Source organism: Myotis davidii, unplaced genomic scaffold (genome assembly GCF_000327345.1).
Source record: "Myotis davidii unplaced genomic scaffold, ASM32734v1 scaffold26, whole genome shotgun sequence".
Classification (NCBI taxonomy): domain Eukaryota; kingdom Metazoa; phylum Chordata; class Mammalia; order Chiroptera; family Vespertilionidae; genus Myotis; species Myotis davidii.
The window spans coordinates 1663092-1676972 of record NW_006299245.1 but is presented as its reverse complement, the minus strand read 5'-3'; the positions used below and the strand labels follow the sequence as shown (position 1 = coordinate 1676972).

Genomic DNA, 13881 nt, shown 5'->3' with positions numbered 1-13881 from the left:
TTACATTATATTTACACAACTGCAAATAAAAGTATAAGTAATTGTGACATACCTTTATCAAAAATACCTGGCAATCACCAATATAGTCATATTCCAGCCCATCAAAAGAATGATAATGCCGATCCCCATATATTGTGCACACTGCTGGACATGGATAGTATGTGCAATTGAACATTCCTCGTCGACAAACACTATTAGAAAATACCAGAAGTACCCATTGTAAGAAACATGGCTCTCATTAATTTTTTCAAGCGGCATAAACATCGGAAGGTTTGCATTCAAGAGCAATCACTGAGCCAATAGCCCTTATAAATATTGCCAATTTGTTCTGATAACATTACTCTGACTAATTAGGCATGTGTTTACCACTTTGTTTAAATAAAATATCAGACACCACAAGCAATCCCAGAAATTGTGCCTGGGTTACACTGAAAACAGGTGGTGGGATGAAAAATTGAGCACAGGCATGCTAGTAGTCAAAAGACCACAATGCCCTCTTCGATACTTGAGTCTATTTCAACACATTAGGTGTGATTTTGTTCATGCGCTTAGAATCTTTATCTGCATTTTAGGAAAATTATATTTCAATTTTATTTTATAGTTTTCTTTAGGCTTGTTTCCCAAAATAAAACCTTCCATTAAATGTGAACTTCTTTTTGAAATTCTTATCACTTTCTTATAAACTTGAGATATTTTTTCTTATTACATTTTCAAATTGTCATATTTTACACTTTTCTAATGTGTGAAACAAATATGCATAAAAATAATGGGATGATTCCCTAGAGATAGTAGCTCTCTACCCATGCATGAATGACTTTAAAATCTTATTTACTCAGGCTTGATTTGTTTTTGTTCAAGTCAGTCACCTTAAGTAAATATAAGATGGTCGAAACTAATGCAATTGCTTAGGATGTTTTTTGTCAAATAAATGAATCTGATTACCAGGTATAACATGGTGTGGCAATCACTTCTCCTGCGAGGTACTCCCAGTCTTTCCAGATGCACGGACAGCTTTCAGGAACATAACACTTTCCTCGGTGCTCCGCCATTCTTCCAAAAGAAGAGTAAATGCTATGTAGTGTAAGCTATTAATTTCAGTTTTCAAAGAAATCAGTAATCTTGTCATATTCAAAACTGTTTCTATGCATTACATCTGTCATAGGCATGTTCTCGCTGGCCTACTGAAGGCCTGAACCCAGTCTTTATCTCCCTCCTCTCTTTCCATACAGTACCTTGCATATCACAGTAGGAAGTAAATCCAGGCAAATGATTGGAAGCAGTAATTTTGACCTTTTGCTATCATTTAATGTAATAAAAGGGAGACCAAAGCCAAAATTCTTAGGTAAAATGAGTTATTCTGAAAAAAATTCTGAAGAGGTAGTGAGGGCCCCTTTCTTCAATATTTGCTGCTTAAGAGAAAGACTCTGTAGGTATAACAATTTTGATGACATAGTGAATTATAAGATATATAGCATTTTTTGTTATGAAACAGAGGAAGGAATCAAGAGCTTCTTTTGTGAGTGACTTCAAGTGATTATGCTGATGACTGATGAGGTTTTTACAACTAATCAAAACTGCTGTGGTGCATCCATGAAGTAGATATTATTATGCCCATTTTTAAAAGAGGAAGTTGTGGCTGTAAGTGGTTAAGTAACTTGTCTGACATACTTCAGTTAATAACAAGGAGGACCAGCATTTGAACCCAATTCTATCTGATTCTTTTCACTATATTACTTTGCATTTCTTTAATCCACAATGATTTCTAAACTAAGTCCTTTTATAGTCAATGAATCGCTGGCACTCTCAGGAGCCCCATGAAAACAAGTTATAGACTTATTGTCCTAAAATAAGGCAACCAGGGTCACACTGAAGATGATTATTACCAAATCATATTACCATAAACAATTGTGTAATAGAAAGTCCTGAATAGCAACATTATTTCCAAATCAGTCAGAGGCCTCTTAGTCAATACCAACTATATTTATTCAATAATTTCTTTAAGTTTTTGTAATGAGATTTGACCAGTAAGTATATGAATCATTGTTGAACTGAGAGTCAAAAGTGACAGCAAATAGATACTTTTTAAATAATGGCATCAACCACAAGCATATGAAACAAAATTAGGATGTACCTTTATCTAATCAGCCATGCATCTGTAATAGTCATAATCAAATTAAATAAGTAAGCAGTGATGTAGGCCTCAATTATTTTATCATAATAAAGGTTTCATTTTCCTTGCTCTTTTTACTAAAATGTCTTCCTTATTCAGCTGCTCCATGGCCTGGTTTCTACCTGCCTTTATTTCAGTCTCCACGTGTGTCCTTCTTCTAAAGAGCTTGGTACAGTCCCAAGTTACGGGGCTCTTCAACCTAGTCTAGATAGGGACCATTTAGACAAATGCGACTCTCCTGGGAAGCAGACCACAAAACCTCTCCCTTCTTTGCTCACGGTTTGTAAGAACTGAGCCCAAGGGTCCTTTGTGTGAATATGCTCATCGAGGAAGAATGAGTGACCTATTTGCCTTAGGTGGCCCTCCGTCTGAGCACTGCCTCTATTCATTAGGAGAAGAGAAAGGCCGGTGAGGCCATATTGTAAATGCGCCTGCCAGAAAGCGAATAGCCCCCGATTCACAAGTGCTATGCATTCATGCTACTGAAGGAAATTTACAAAGGTAAGAGTAGATTATGCTGCCATAAAATAGTGAACTGTATTTATTGGGTGTACACACACACACACACACACACACGCAAGCAGGCACACACAGGCACACAAAGGCACAGGTCACAATGCCTAATTGAGACTTTCAGGAAATTTGCAGAAAACCACTGAGCCCACATCAGCAGAGCTGGGATCTGTACTGCGGTATCGGAGCCAGAGTTCCCACTGCTACCTACTGTCCTAGACAGACTCAGCACACCATTTTTCTGTAACATCCATTAGATAAAGCAGTTGGCATCACCATTATAACTTAATATCAACAGTAACAGCACCAAAGAATATACAAAAGATATGCACTAAAATCTAGTCAATTAAGACTTCTTCACTATCACTTTCCCAAAATTGCAGTTGTATCAGGGAATAAATGTTAAGTCCATCCTAAAATTAGTTCTCTCATCAATTCACAGTATTACTTTAATGACCTTGTATTATTTTAATACTATGTAAATTAATTAATGCTATATTAATACTTCAGCACTTGAATAATATTGTACATACTCTATTACTTTAACAATATTGTACACCTAACATGTGTGACATTATTTAATCACTAGAGACCCCATGAAATTCGTGCAAGAGTAGGCCTTCCTTCCCCCAGCTGCTGCCACTGGCTTCCTTCCCGCACCCAGGACCTGGGCTTCCCTCACAGAGGGGGGCCCCGCCCACCTGCTGCGGCCTGCTGGTCAGTGGCCTGGGCCTCCCTCTTTGGGCAATCGTGGAGACACCCCCCGACCCCCAGTGATTGATCGCCCCACTGGCTGGTGGCAGTGGGCCTCCCTCTGCAGGCCGGTCATGGGGTAATGGCTGGGCCCTGGACCAATCACATGGCACCCACCTTGGCTGGCCTGGTACCAGTGAGTGTCACAGCGTGGTCCTGGATGGTCATTCTATGGTTCGGCCATTCAGTGGATTTGCATATTATGCTTTTATTATATAAGATATGTTTTATTAATGTGTAATATGTATTATCTCACAGATAACATATGTGATGTGTTACATGAATGTAAAATAACGATTACAATAAACCAACTAGTTAACCCCCAGTCAACCAGAACAACAATTTCAGCTATTTTTGTAAATTATGGTTTTAAGTGCTCTTGTGGTTTTTTAAAATTAAATCTTGAATGTTCTGAATTGTCAAGAAAAAGGGGCTTACCCTGGAGCACAAACACAGCCACTTATGCAGGGTGAGGATGGGGCGCAAGTGAAGTTCATGGCCAGGTTTGCACATGTAATCTCACAATTTACACCACCGGCTGGCAATTCGGGATCAGGAAACCTGCAGTTGAAATACACTTTTCCCTCGGGGCAGGCATGAACTTCAGGGACAAGGCACAGATAAAACACCCTTAAGTTTGTATTCCTTCCATAGGCACATAATCATATTGAAGTGCATTTTATCAAAACACAAGTGACCATAGAATATTTTACCAGTTACTACTACATCATTCTCTTACTCTGTGAAGTTTGGTTGGTGAGTTTACAAACGTTCTCTAGCCAGATTCCCTTTATAAACATCTAAATTTCCAAAACATTTTTTTGAGTTTGAAAACCATAGCTTCCTTCCATAATGCGATAACTAAACAACTAGTATATAATATTATGAGGTCAAGAAGCAGGGTATTTGGATTAACCCAAACATATGTCCTCAACTTTTGAGGAATAGCAATTATTATAGTTAAACTTTACAAATCTCTGTGTTAGCAACAAACACATGATGCTTCTAGGTCTTGCTTCATCTCGGAGTCCTTACTGATATGTCCGCACTATATAGTGGAAGTACAGAAGTGGACATAATTATGGGTAGGCTAGGTACTACAAAATCCTCCAAAAAGCATTTGGGGTCAGAGGGATTAAATAAGGCCCCTTATTGGAGGCCAAAAGGAACACAACTTGTGGATTCCTCTAAGAAATCTAGCCTGGATGACCCCTTCTTTAACTCTGAGTCCCCTTGAAGCAAAGGGGGCAAGGCAGGGGTGGCCCAGAAGCTACAGAACATGTGTGTGGTCCATGAACAAAGCCTAGAAGAAGCCCTATGTAGCCTGGATCCTTATACAGTGGGGCCTTGACTTACAAGTGTCCCTACTAACGAGTTTTTTGAGATACCAGCTGTCTCTCAGACGATTTTTTGCATTGAGTTGACAGAGTAATTTGAGTTAACGAGCTCCTTAACCAGCTCGGTCTCGGAACAAATTAAACTCGTAAGTCAAGGCCCCACTGTAAAGTAAATCCAGGGCATACAATTCAAAGCTAATTTATAGTAATATATACATGACCATGGAAATAAATAACAAAGCAATAGCTCACAGCCTACACTCTTCCTGTCCACTAAAATCAGTGATAGTAGTGTTGTTTATTATTTGCCTAGAATTTGTCCAAGTGATTAAAAATTTGATGCCTTTTGTATGGTAAAAATAAATAATATAGCATCCCCTAACCCAGTGGTCGGCAAACCGTGGCTTGGCAAACCATGGCTCGCAAGCCACACGCGACTTTTTGGCCCCTTGAGTGTGGCTCCACAAAATACTGGCTCTTCCATAAAATACCGACTTCTGCGCGTGGGCCACGAAGTTTCAATCGCTCTGTACGTGCACGCCCGCACGTGGCATTTTGTGGAAGAGCCACACTCAAGGGGCCAAAGAGCTGCATGTGGTTCGCAAGCCACGGTTTGCCGACCACGGCCCAAACCTATAGGATCTTCAGGAATGATATATAATTGTAAAGTGGCATTCTAATGAGACATAGCAGTAGATATCATTTCGCATGCCATTTTTAAAGTGATAGCTACTAGTCCTATAGCCTTGCTAATTATAATGTAGCCCAGGAGCCTGTGGCATGACCTCAACCTTTTCCAGAAAGGTAGAATCTCGGGCATCACCCCTGACCTGCTGAATCAGAATCGGCACTTTAACAAGATCCCGGGGTAATTGTGTGCACATTAGTATCTGAGAAATGCTGGTCTACAGTCATTTCACAGCTTCTGTTGCACTAGTAGGTTACAACAGGTGCCAAGACACATATCCCTAAATCCTTTTGGGCCCCTGGGTTAGTTCTGGGGTAGACAGAATCCCTGGGTTGATGACCTCTGCCCTTAAACCTTATATGTTCAACCCAGACTGTCCTAGACATATTATAATTTCTAGTGTGAAAAGTTAGGAAGCTGGAGCACCATGTTGAGAAACATCCCCAAGGCTATGTTCATGCCAAGGAGGGGTGTGATGGATCAGACTTCTGCCAGAAAAGTTGGGGCAGCACTAGAGCCCCATTCTCCTCAGGGAAAATACATTAGCTAGATCTTACCAGTAGAGGGCGGTGCTGGCTCATCACATTTCACAGTCCCATTTGAACATTGGCTAGTAAAAGTAAACAAATGTTACAAATCCAAATCTGTTCGTTTGTTTTCTGTATTTCACAAACAATATAATGGGTGAGAATTGATTGAATATATATATACAAATGTTATTCTTTCCCATTGAAATTTTTCTACAAATAAGTTATTGGCCAATTTGAAGAGAGTTATTTCAATTAACATGTTTATCAAACACAGATAGAAGTCACTGTGATAGGCATGGAAGATACAAAGACCAAAATTCATAATCTTTACTCAGGTAGGAAGGCCATAATACTCAGTTGGAACGTGTAGAAAGCCGCACAGGGGTAGAGCAGTGTCCTGTGTAATGAAGTGCCATGCAGTAAGTGGCAGGAGATGCAGATGACAGAGAGGCAAAGACCAGCTATTATTCAGACACTCAGACTTTGTCCCTGAGGTGGACCATTGACCTAAAGCAGAGAAGTGATACTGTTGGTCTGAATTCTAGGAAAATCATTCTGGCAGTAGCATTGACCACAGAATGAAGTTACAGCTTCCTTGCAACTTAAGTTCTAAAGTCAGGGCATAAGATGAAAACCCGACACAGGACGAATTAATTCTGAAGCTCCTTTAAAAAGCTATGATGATAGGGAACAACACATCAGTTCTCAGTAACTCCGACGTCAACAGTGTTTCCTCCAGCTTTGGACAGATCATGTGTTCTATGTTTGAGCCCACAAGAAGAAGCTGACTAATATAGAGGGGCCATGCCACACGAAAAATATGCTTACATGTCATCTAACACTAGGAAGGCACTCAGAGGCGTGATTCGCGCACATTGTGAATGGCAGAGAGGAACTGAGACAGACAGATCTCGGGTCACAGAGCCAGCTTTTCCATATCACTCTCATTCTGGGATGTTTTGAGAGGAATGGCAAATGAGGGCACTGCACTACAATGGGATGTTCTTTTCTCATTGAGGACAAATGATTCCTTCATTTTTTGCCCATTTACTAAAGTAAATTCAATTACGTTAAATTCAAGAGAAATATTCCACCTTGGCAAAATGAAGGGGGCAAGACTAGAGGCAAGAAGACCAGGAAGAGACGTTGTTAAGGCAGTGACAATGGAAAAGAGGGGGATTTCTCCTATTTGCAGAAACTAAACTCCACAGTCATTAGGGGTTTGTTGGCCAGGGATATTGAGCAGGAGGTAGGAGTCAAAACATGACTCCCAGACTTCTGGCCTGGGAAACTGTGGCTACTAGTACAATCTACTAGAGAGAGATTTAAGAACTGGTTGCCTTTGTATCTTGATTGAGGGGTGGGAGGAAGAAAGATGGAGATAGCAGTAAAGGCTAATTGAGCATAAACAGGATACTGCCATGAATAGGAAATAAGCTGCTGAGCAAAGCAGGCAACAGAAAAAATCACCACAGAACCACATCGCCTGGGCTTGAATCTTGGCTTCGTTCCCAAGTCGCTTACCTGCCTGGGCCTCCTTCTATCACCTGTAAACTGGGGACACGGCAGCAGTACTTATCTTTTAGGGTCACAGTGATGAGTGTTTTAATATTAGATACAGAACTCTTAGAATGCTGCCAGGACTTAAGAAGGTACCTAGTAATGATGAGATATCATTCTTTTTACTATTGCCTACTGTCTGTTGTCATCTGTTGGCACCTAAGATGGAACTGAAAAAGGAAGGTTGAGAGCTGGATGTAGATCAATGTAAACTGCTGCATGGATGTGTCTGCATTTGTAACAGCCAGGTTCCAGCCCGAGTGAGGGTTATCCTAGCAATGAGATTATCTCACCTTAAGATCAATGTTCCTAAGGGGGCGGGACACTGACTCCAGCATGTGGCCTGGTTCAAGCCATGTTAAAATTGCCTTTTTTAAGCCATTGGATAAAACACAAAATGAACACTCCCCCCCCCCCCCCCCCGGCCAAGACCTTGCATTGTTTGAACACCCACCTCACTCCTACCTTCCATATAAAAAACCAAACTGATCTGAAGGCTTCCGTTCTGCTGCGTGACACTTCAATGCCACCTTTTCTGCAGTTATGACCATGAGACTCAGGCATCCCATGTTGCAATGGAATAGGTAGCTATTTGGTTTTAAGGGTTGTGTTAGAGTTATCTGCATTTTTAAGTTATAGAAGTCATATTTCAGTTTCTGGTTTGGGTTAAGAAATTACATCAACATGTGTTATTTATCAAGTACAATCACCATCATTGAAATCTACCATAAGCCGGAGGGTGTTGGGATAAGCTCTCCAGGTTGATAAACGCTCCCCCTATAATGACACCGACAGTGAAATCTATAAGAGAAAAAAAGGTTAAATTAATTAAAAAGGTTATATGCATATAGATTTTAGAAAACAGTAAAATTCAAGTAGACCCCATGCACTGTATTGGTCATTTTAAGGCACACTCTAAAGATGGCTGCATTCTATGAGACTACATGCAATTCAACCATACAAAAGGCAGAAACCATTTAAATGTGAAGTCTTGTGTAGCTTCAGATTTTGTTTTCTAAAATAAAATTAAAAATCTGTATTGTTTTAGTCATAATACAAACTGTGTTGTTAGTCACAAAAAAAGTCCCTAAATGCACCTCAAAGAAACACAGCCCATACATCTATTCCCCTCTTTTCTGCAGTTACGAGTATAAGACTTAGGCATGCCATTTAGCCCTAGTATAAGACCAAAGTCCTTATCTCAGGAGAAGAGATTGGAGAAACTTCTGAGCGCTGACAGACATTGCAGTGCTGCTACTGAAATTAGCCACCTGACAGTGACACATAAACCTTGTCATTAACTTGGATATGATAAAAACAAGTAGAAATATACTCCGGGGTTAGCCATCAGATTCCTTGGCTCTTTCTACAGCTACCTGTAAACAAGTGCAGGTTTAAACATAAGTAAATAAGGAAAAGACATTAGGAAATATTAAAGAAATGACTCACAAGCAGATCTTTGCACATATGCACACTTGTTTCATGGAAAAACTGACTGTTCAATAGTGGAGAAAATTATTTTTTTCCATTTAATGGTGCTAAGTCAGTTAGATTAAGAAAGAAAAGAAACAAGCATGAGTCCCATTCCGGGTGTGAAAGAAAAAAGGGATGAACTGGCTGCCATGCGCCGTCTCTGTGACTCACATGGGCACACAGAAGTGAAGTGTGTCTTCATAGTATTTTCCCTCAGGACAGTTGCAGCCTTCAGCACAGTCGTCACTGCACTGCTCCAGGGAGGCAAGAGAGACACAGGAGCGGCGGCAGAAGGAGGAGCAGTGATGGTACAGCATGCCTTCCTGGCACACCAACCCTGAGGACAGAGCAGCGTCAGCTGAGAGAGGGATCTCCGCAGAGCACAGATGTCTTCTGTGCTGAACTACAGTCTATGATAGATGTAAATCATGAAAAAGAAATACCAGACATCAACAAACCCAGAACACTACAGAACCTTATAACAGAAATTAATTATTATTTACAATATTTGCCTCAACGGAAGTAGAAGAGAAAAATGAAATTTCTATCTTCACCCGAGGATATGTTATTAATTTGAGAGAGAGGGGAATGGAGGAGTGGAGGGAGGGAGAGATGGAGAGAGAGAGAAACATCAATGTGAGAAACATCAATCAGTTCCAATCTCGGTAAGTGCCCTCACTGAGAAGTGAACCCACAACCTCTTGGTCTACAGGACAACACTCCATCAACTGAGCCACCAGGCCAGGGCTGAAATATTTGTAAGTGAGACATTCCATAACATTCTATTATAGCTTGTACCATAGTTTTTAAAATTATTTGAGGTATCTTGTGTGTCTAAATGAACTTCCTGTCCTTACACTTCAAATCTATTGACTGCTATGTTGTCATCGTCTTCTTTATATATTAAGCAAACTTTTAGTCTTCTACAAATAAGACAAAACTTGACTTTATTGATCAGTGTTCATAGCTCTTAACTTTTTGCTTTCTTAATCATGTTTAGACTTTTTTTCTAAACCCTTCCAATTTCTCTCTAAACCAAACTGAATTGATTAGAATAGGCAAACTAAAATAACCTAAAAAACAAACACCCAGAACATCCTGGGTAAAACATAATTGAAATTATGTAAAATATATAAGTTATCTTGTAAGAAAAAAATGGGGGTGGGGAGTGAATAACATCCCCCTATGCCAGAAATGAAGAGGGAAACACTATCCAAAAACTTGACTGGAAGAGAGGAAGATCAATCTATTGGATTGAACTCATGTGGGAATAGAAAATAGAACTAGTCCTTTATGAGGCAAGGAATTGGGAGACTTATCACTTGGGCCCTCAAAATGACTCCATCCTCACTTGCAAGGATGCACTGCAGCAGAGGCCAACACACTTTCTGTAAAGGGCCAGACAGTACATAGTTTCCGCTTTGCAGGACACACAGTCTCTGTCACAGCTACTCAACTGTGGCCTTGTAGCTCTTTACAAAAACACAGGAGGACCAAGGGTGTGGTCTGCCAACTTCTGAACTTGAAATTGGCTCTTAATAAAGGAAGATGCTAGGAAAGCAGCTGTAATTCTGAGGTTCTGTGATGAAATAAAGTCTCCTCTGAAAAATAAAAATCCCAGATACACATCCTGCACAGGTTTGTTATATAAACTTATATTACTTTCATATTTACATTGTTGTTCTTACAAAGCCCAAGCTAGGAACATAACCAAAACTGGCTAATAAGCCCTGACCAGTGTGGCTCAGTTGGTTGGGCTTACGTATATGGATGGGCTTCGATTCCCAGCCAAGGGCACGTGCTCGGGTTGCAGGTTCAATCCCCAGTCGGGGGCATGCAGGAGACAACCGGTCAATGTTGCACTCTCACATAGATGCTTCTCTCTCTCTCCCTCTCTCTTCCTCTCTCTCTCAAAATCAAAATCAGGTGTTTCTTTTGTTTTTATCTTTAAAAAACAACAACAAACTGGCCAAAAAGCCCTTTGGAGTGATAGAAAAAAGCTGTGTGAAACCACAGGGGGGTGGAGAAGTAGAGTTATTGATGTTCTTGAAATCCAGGTCACAGAGGATTCTAATAGGGAGAGGCAGAGCCCTAACAAAGATTCGCTCATAAAAAATGATAAAACAAACAGAAGAGGAAGCAATCTACCATGAGTGAGAACAGCAGACACCATAACCATGAGGACTGGAGCCCCAGGAACTTGAGATAATACATAGCTGTTGCAGAGCCTGCCTATTTAACTACAAATCAGCTGTGTCACTATAACACACAATGCTTTTCCACATTTAGATATGACATTTTTATAAGACTTTTTTCCAGTGTTTCCAGTTATTTCTGTTACATATTTTTAAACCATAGTTATACTCTGCTTATAACAAAAAATAGTCAAAAGTTATTGATCTTATCCAACATATCTTCAATTTTAAGAAACAAAGTACTTCTTTTGTTTTTATGTTTGTCCATTGTAATATTTCAAATAACTTAAGCAATGTTAACTCTCCACTTAAAAAATGAAAGCAGTAATTATCAATGTAAAAATCTCTAAGGTGTTACCTGATCGTCTTTATCTGTGCTGTTGCCATCATACTCACCACAGAACGAAACGTGAGTTCTGAAATCAATGGTGACTCCACGCTGGCCACAGAGGTAGGCATAGTGGGCGAGAGCATTGCATAGGCAGGTGCTTCCACACTTGCATGCATCGTGGCGGCACAGCTGGTAGTACAGCCCAGGGCTGATGTAGAAGTGGCAAGGAGCAAAGAGCTCTTGGTGGATGACGTCACAGTGCGCTGCATAGCCAACTAATAGACAAAGAACCCCATTAGCACCTCATTTTCCAGTTGGGATCCTTAGCCTTAAGTATCAAGTTCCAGAACTAGCCAAGATTCTTGCTTTCCTAGGAAATATACTGTATTTCACATTACTTTTAATAAGAGCCAATATTTTCAGCTTATGCTGTTTTGTGTTTTTTGTGGGATATTTTTGGTTTGGTTTTACTTTTGGTAATATTGGTGACAGCACTATATTCTATAGTATTTTAGGGGGAAAAGTTGTTTTACTTCAATAACTTGAGTAACAGAAGGGTTGATAGCCTCAATCACCCCATGGCCTGAGAATCATCTTAGGAAATCACCCCAATTCTACTATAAAGAATTGGTGAGTAGTGGGAGGCTTATCTCCAGACATCCATACACAATAAAATTGGTGCATGTTGTGGATGTTATGGCAACTCCCTGGAATACACAATTATCCAGGAACGTATAGGAATCATCTCATCCCAATAGAGTCTCTGAAGTGAATGGTAATGTGGCAGATGCACATAAAGTCATTGCACATAATGTCTGCACAAGGCACAATGCACAGGGTCTGATAAGTGAATCTATGAATTCAAGGAAAAAAATAAGTAATGAATAGAAATTGGGGATTGGAATATATGCTAAAGGCCATGAGATATAACTACCAGGCCTTTCAGGTGTGGTAGTCATTGGCAGTCGGGGGCGGGGGTGGGGGGGAAGGGAGAGTCTGTAGTAATTAGTTCTTAAAATTTGTTGACTTTTCCCTTGAGAACAACTGACTGATCAGATATAATTCTCTTTGGGTGCAACCAAGTTTGACCAAACAATCTGGATCCCACCTTTCTGAAAACAGCTATGTGATTCCTTGATGTAGTGAACCCAGGTTGCATTGATTCCTCACAGCTAAAATTAATCAATCTTTGAATTGTCATTGTCTTTAAGAGACCAGATGAGCTGTCCAGAGATCACAATGTTTTTGAACTATTTAAATATACTGAACTTATTTTGTTGAGTATAAAACACACAATAATTATCCTAGTGTTATATTTTCGCATTGTTATGACTATCAATGTGAAAACAAATGACTTAGACTCTAACAGCATGCTGTTGGCATGCATACTCCCCAGCCCCAGGAGCTCCAAAACAAAGAAGTACGTCAATGGGACTTTTGTTGTGTTCCCTAAGGATTTGTAGATTTAAAAATATTCTTACTGACATTAAGTAAAAGAGTGACTCAATAATATCCTTGTGAAAAAAAAATCTTTCAGAATCCACATCAGTTATTGACTTTGATCTATTTACTTTCCTTTCTTTGGGAATTTCCCTGACTTGACCAATTTAGCAGACATTTGTCATAGCAATATCTTTACAGATACAGTTCCTAGGGCAATGGAAACTAAGGAGGAAATAAACAAATGGGACTACATCAAAATAAAAAGCTTCTGCACAGCAAAAGAAACCATCAACAAAAAAAACAAGAAAGCCCACGGCATGAGAGAACATATTTGCCAATGCTATCTCCAACTTGAATTTTTTTAATAGTTCATGACAAAGGTGAAGAGGATAATATCTAAAATATATATCAGAGTAAGCATGAGATATAGGGATAGAAATGATAAAAGTATATAACAAAATAGAATGTAATAAAGGAGGTAATTAAAGAAAAGGAAAACTGAATTTATCAATTATATTCTACTCCAACTTTTACATGTTATCAAAATAATTAAAAATATAAACTTGCTGTAATATCAAGGAGGGAACTGAGAAAGTTAGAAACAAGCTGAATAAAACTAATTGAAGGAGAAGTAGATTTATTAATAGAAAGTTAAGAACAAAATGGGGGAAAGTGTTGGTAAATGAGAGTGAGATGAAAGTATTCAATCTATAGAGACCAAAAGACTATGGTCTAGTCCTATTATTATAGACTAGAGGCCTGGTGCACGAAATTCATGCACTGGGGGATGGGGTTCCCTCAGCCTAGCCTGCCCCTCTCACAGTCTAGGAGCCCTCAGTGGATGTCCTACTAATGGCCACAGTCTGGCAGCAGAGGCTCGGAGCAGTT

General features: G+C 39.7%; 1 protein-coding gene across 1 annotated transcript in view; it reads right to left on the bottom strand.

The window, feature by feature from the left end:
* The window catches only part of OTOGL (otogelin-like), a 170800-nt gene that overhangs the window by 111868 nt on the left and 45051 nt on the right, over positions 1–13881 (bottom strand). The window contains exons 16-22 of the mRNA XM_015571106.1: positions 11616–11825; positions 9196–9361; positions 8278–8352; positions 6019–6071; positions 3875–4037; positions 943–1050; positions 53–191 (exon numbers count right to left, since the gene is read on the bottom strand). Coding sequence (XP_015426592.1) covers positions 53–191; positions 943–1050; positions 3875–4037; positions 6019–6071; positions 8278–8352; positions 9196–9361; positions 11616–11825 — 914 coding nt within the window. The remainder of the gene's footprint in view (positions 1–52; positions 192–942; positions 1051–3874; positions 4038–6018; positions 6072–8277; positions 8353–9195; positions 9362–11615; positions 11826–13881) is intronic.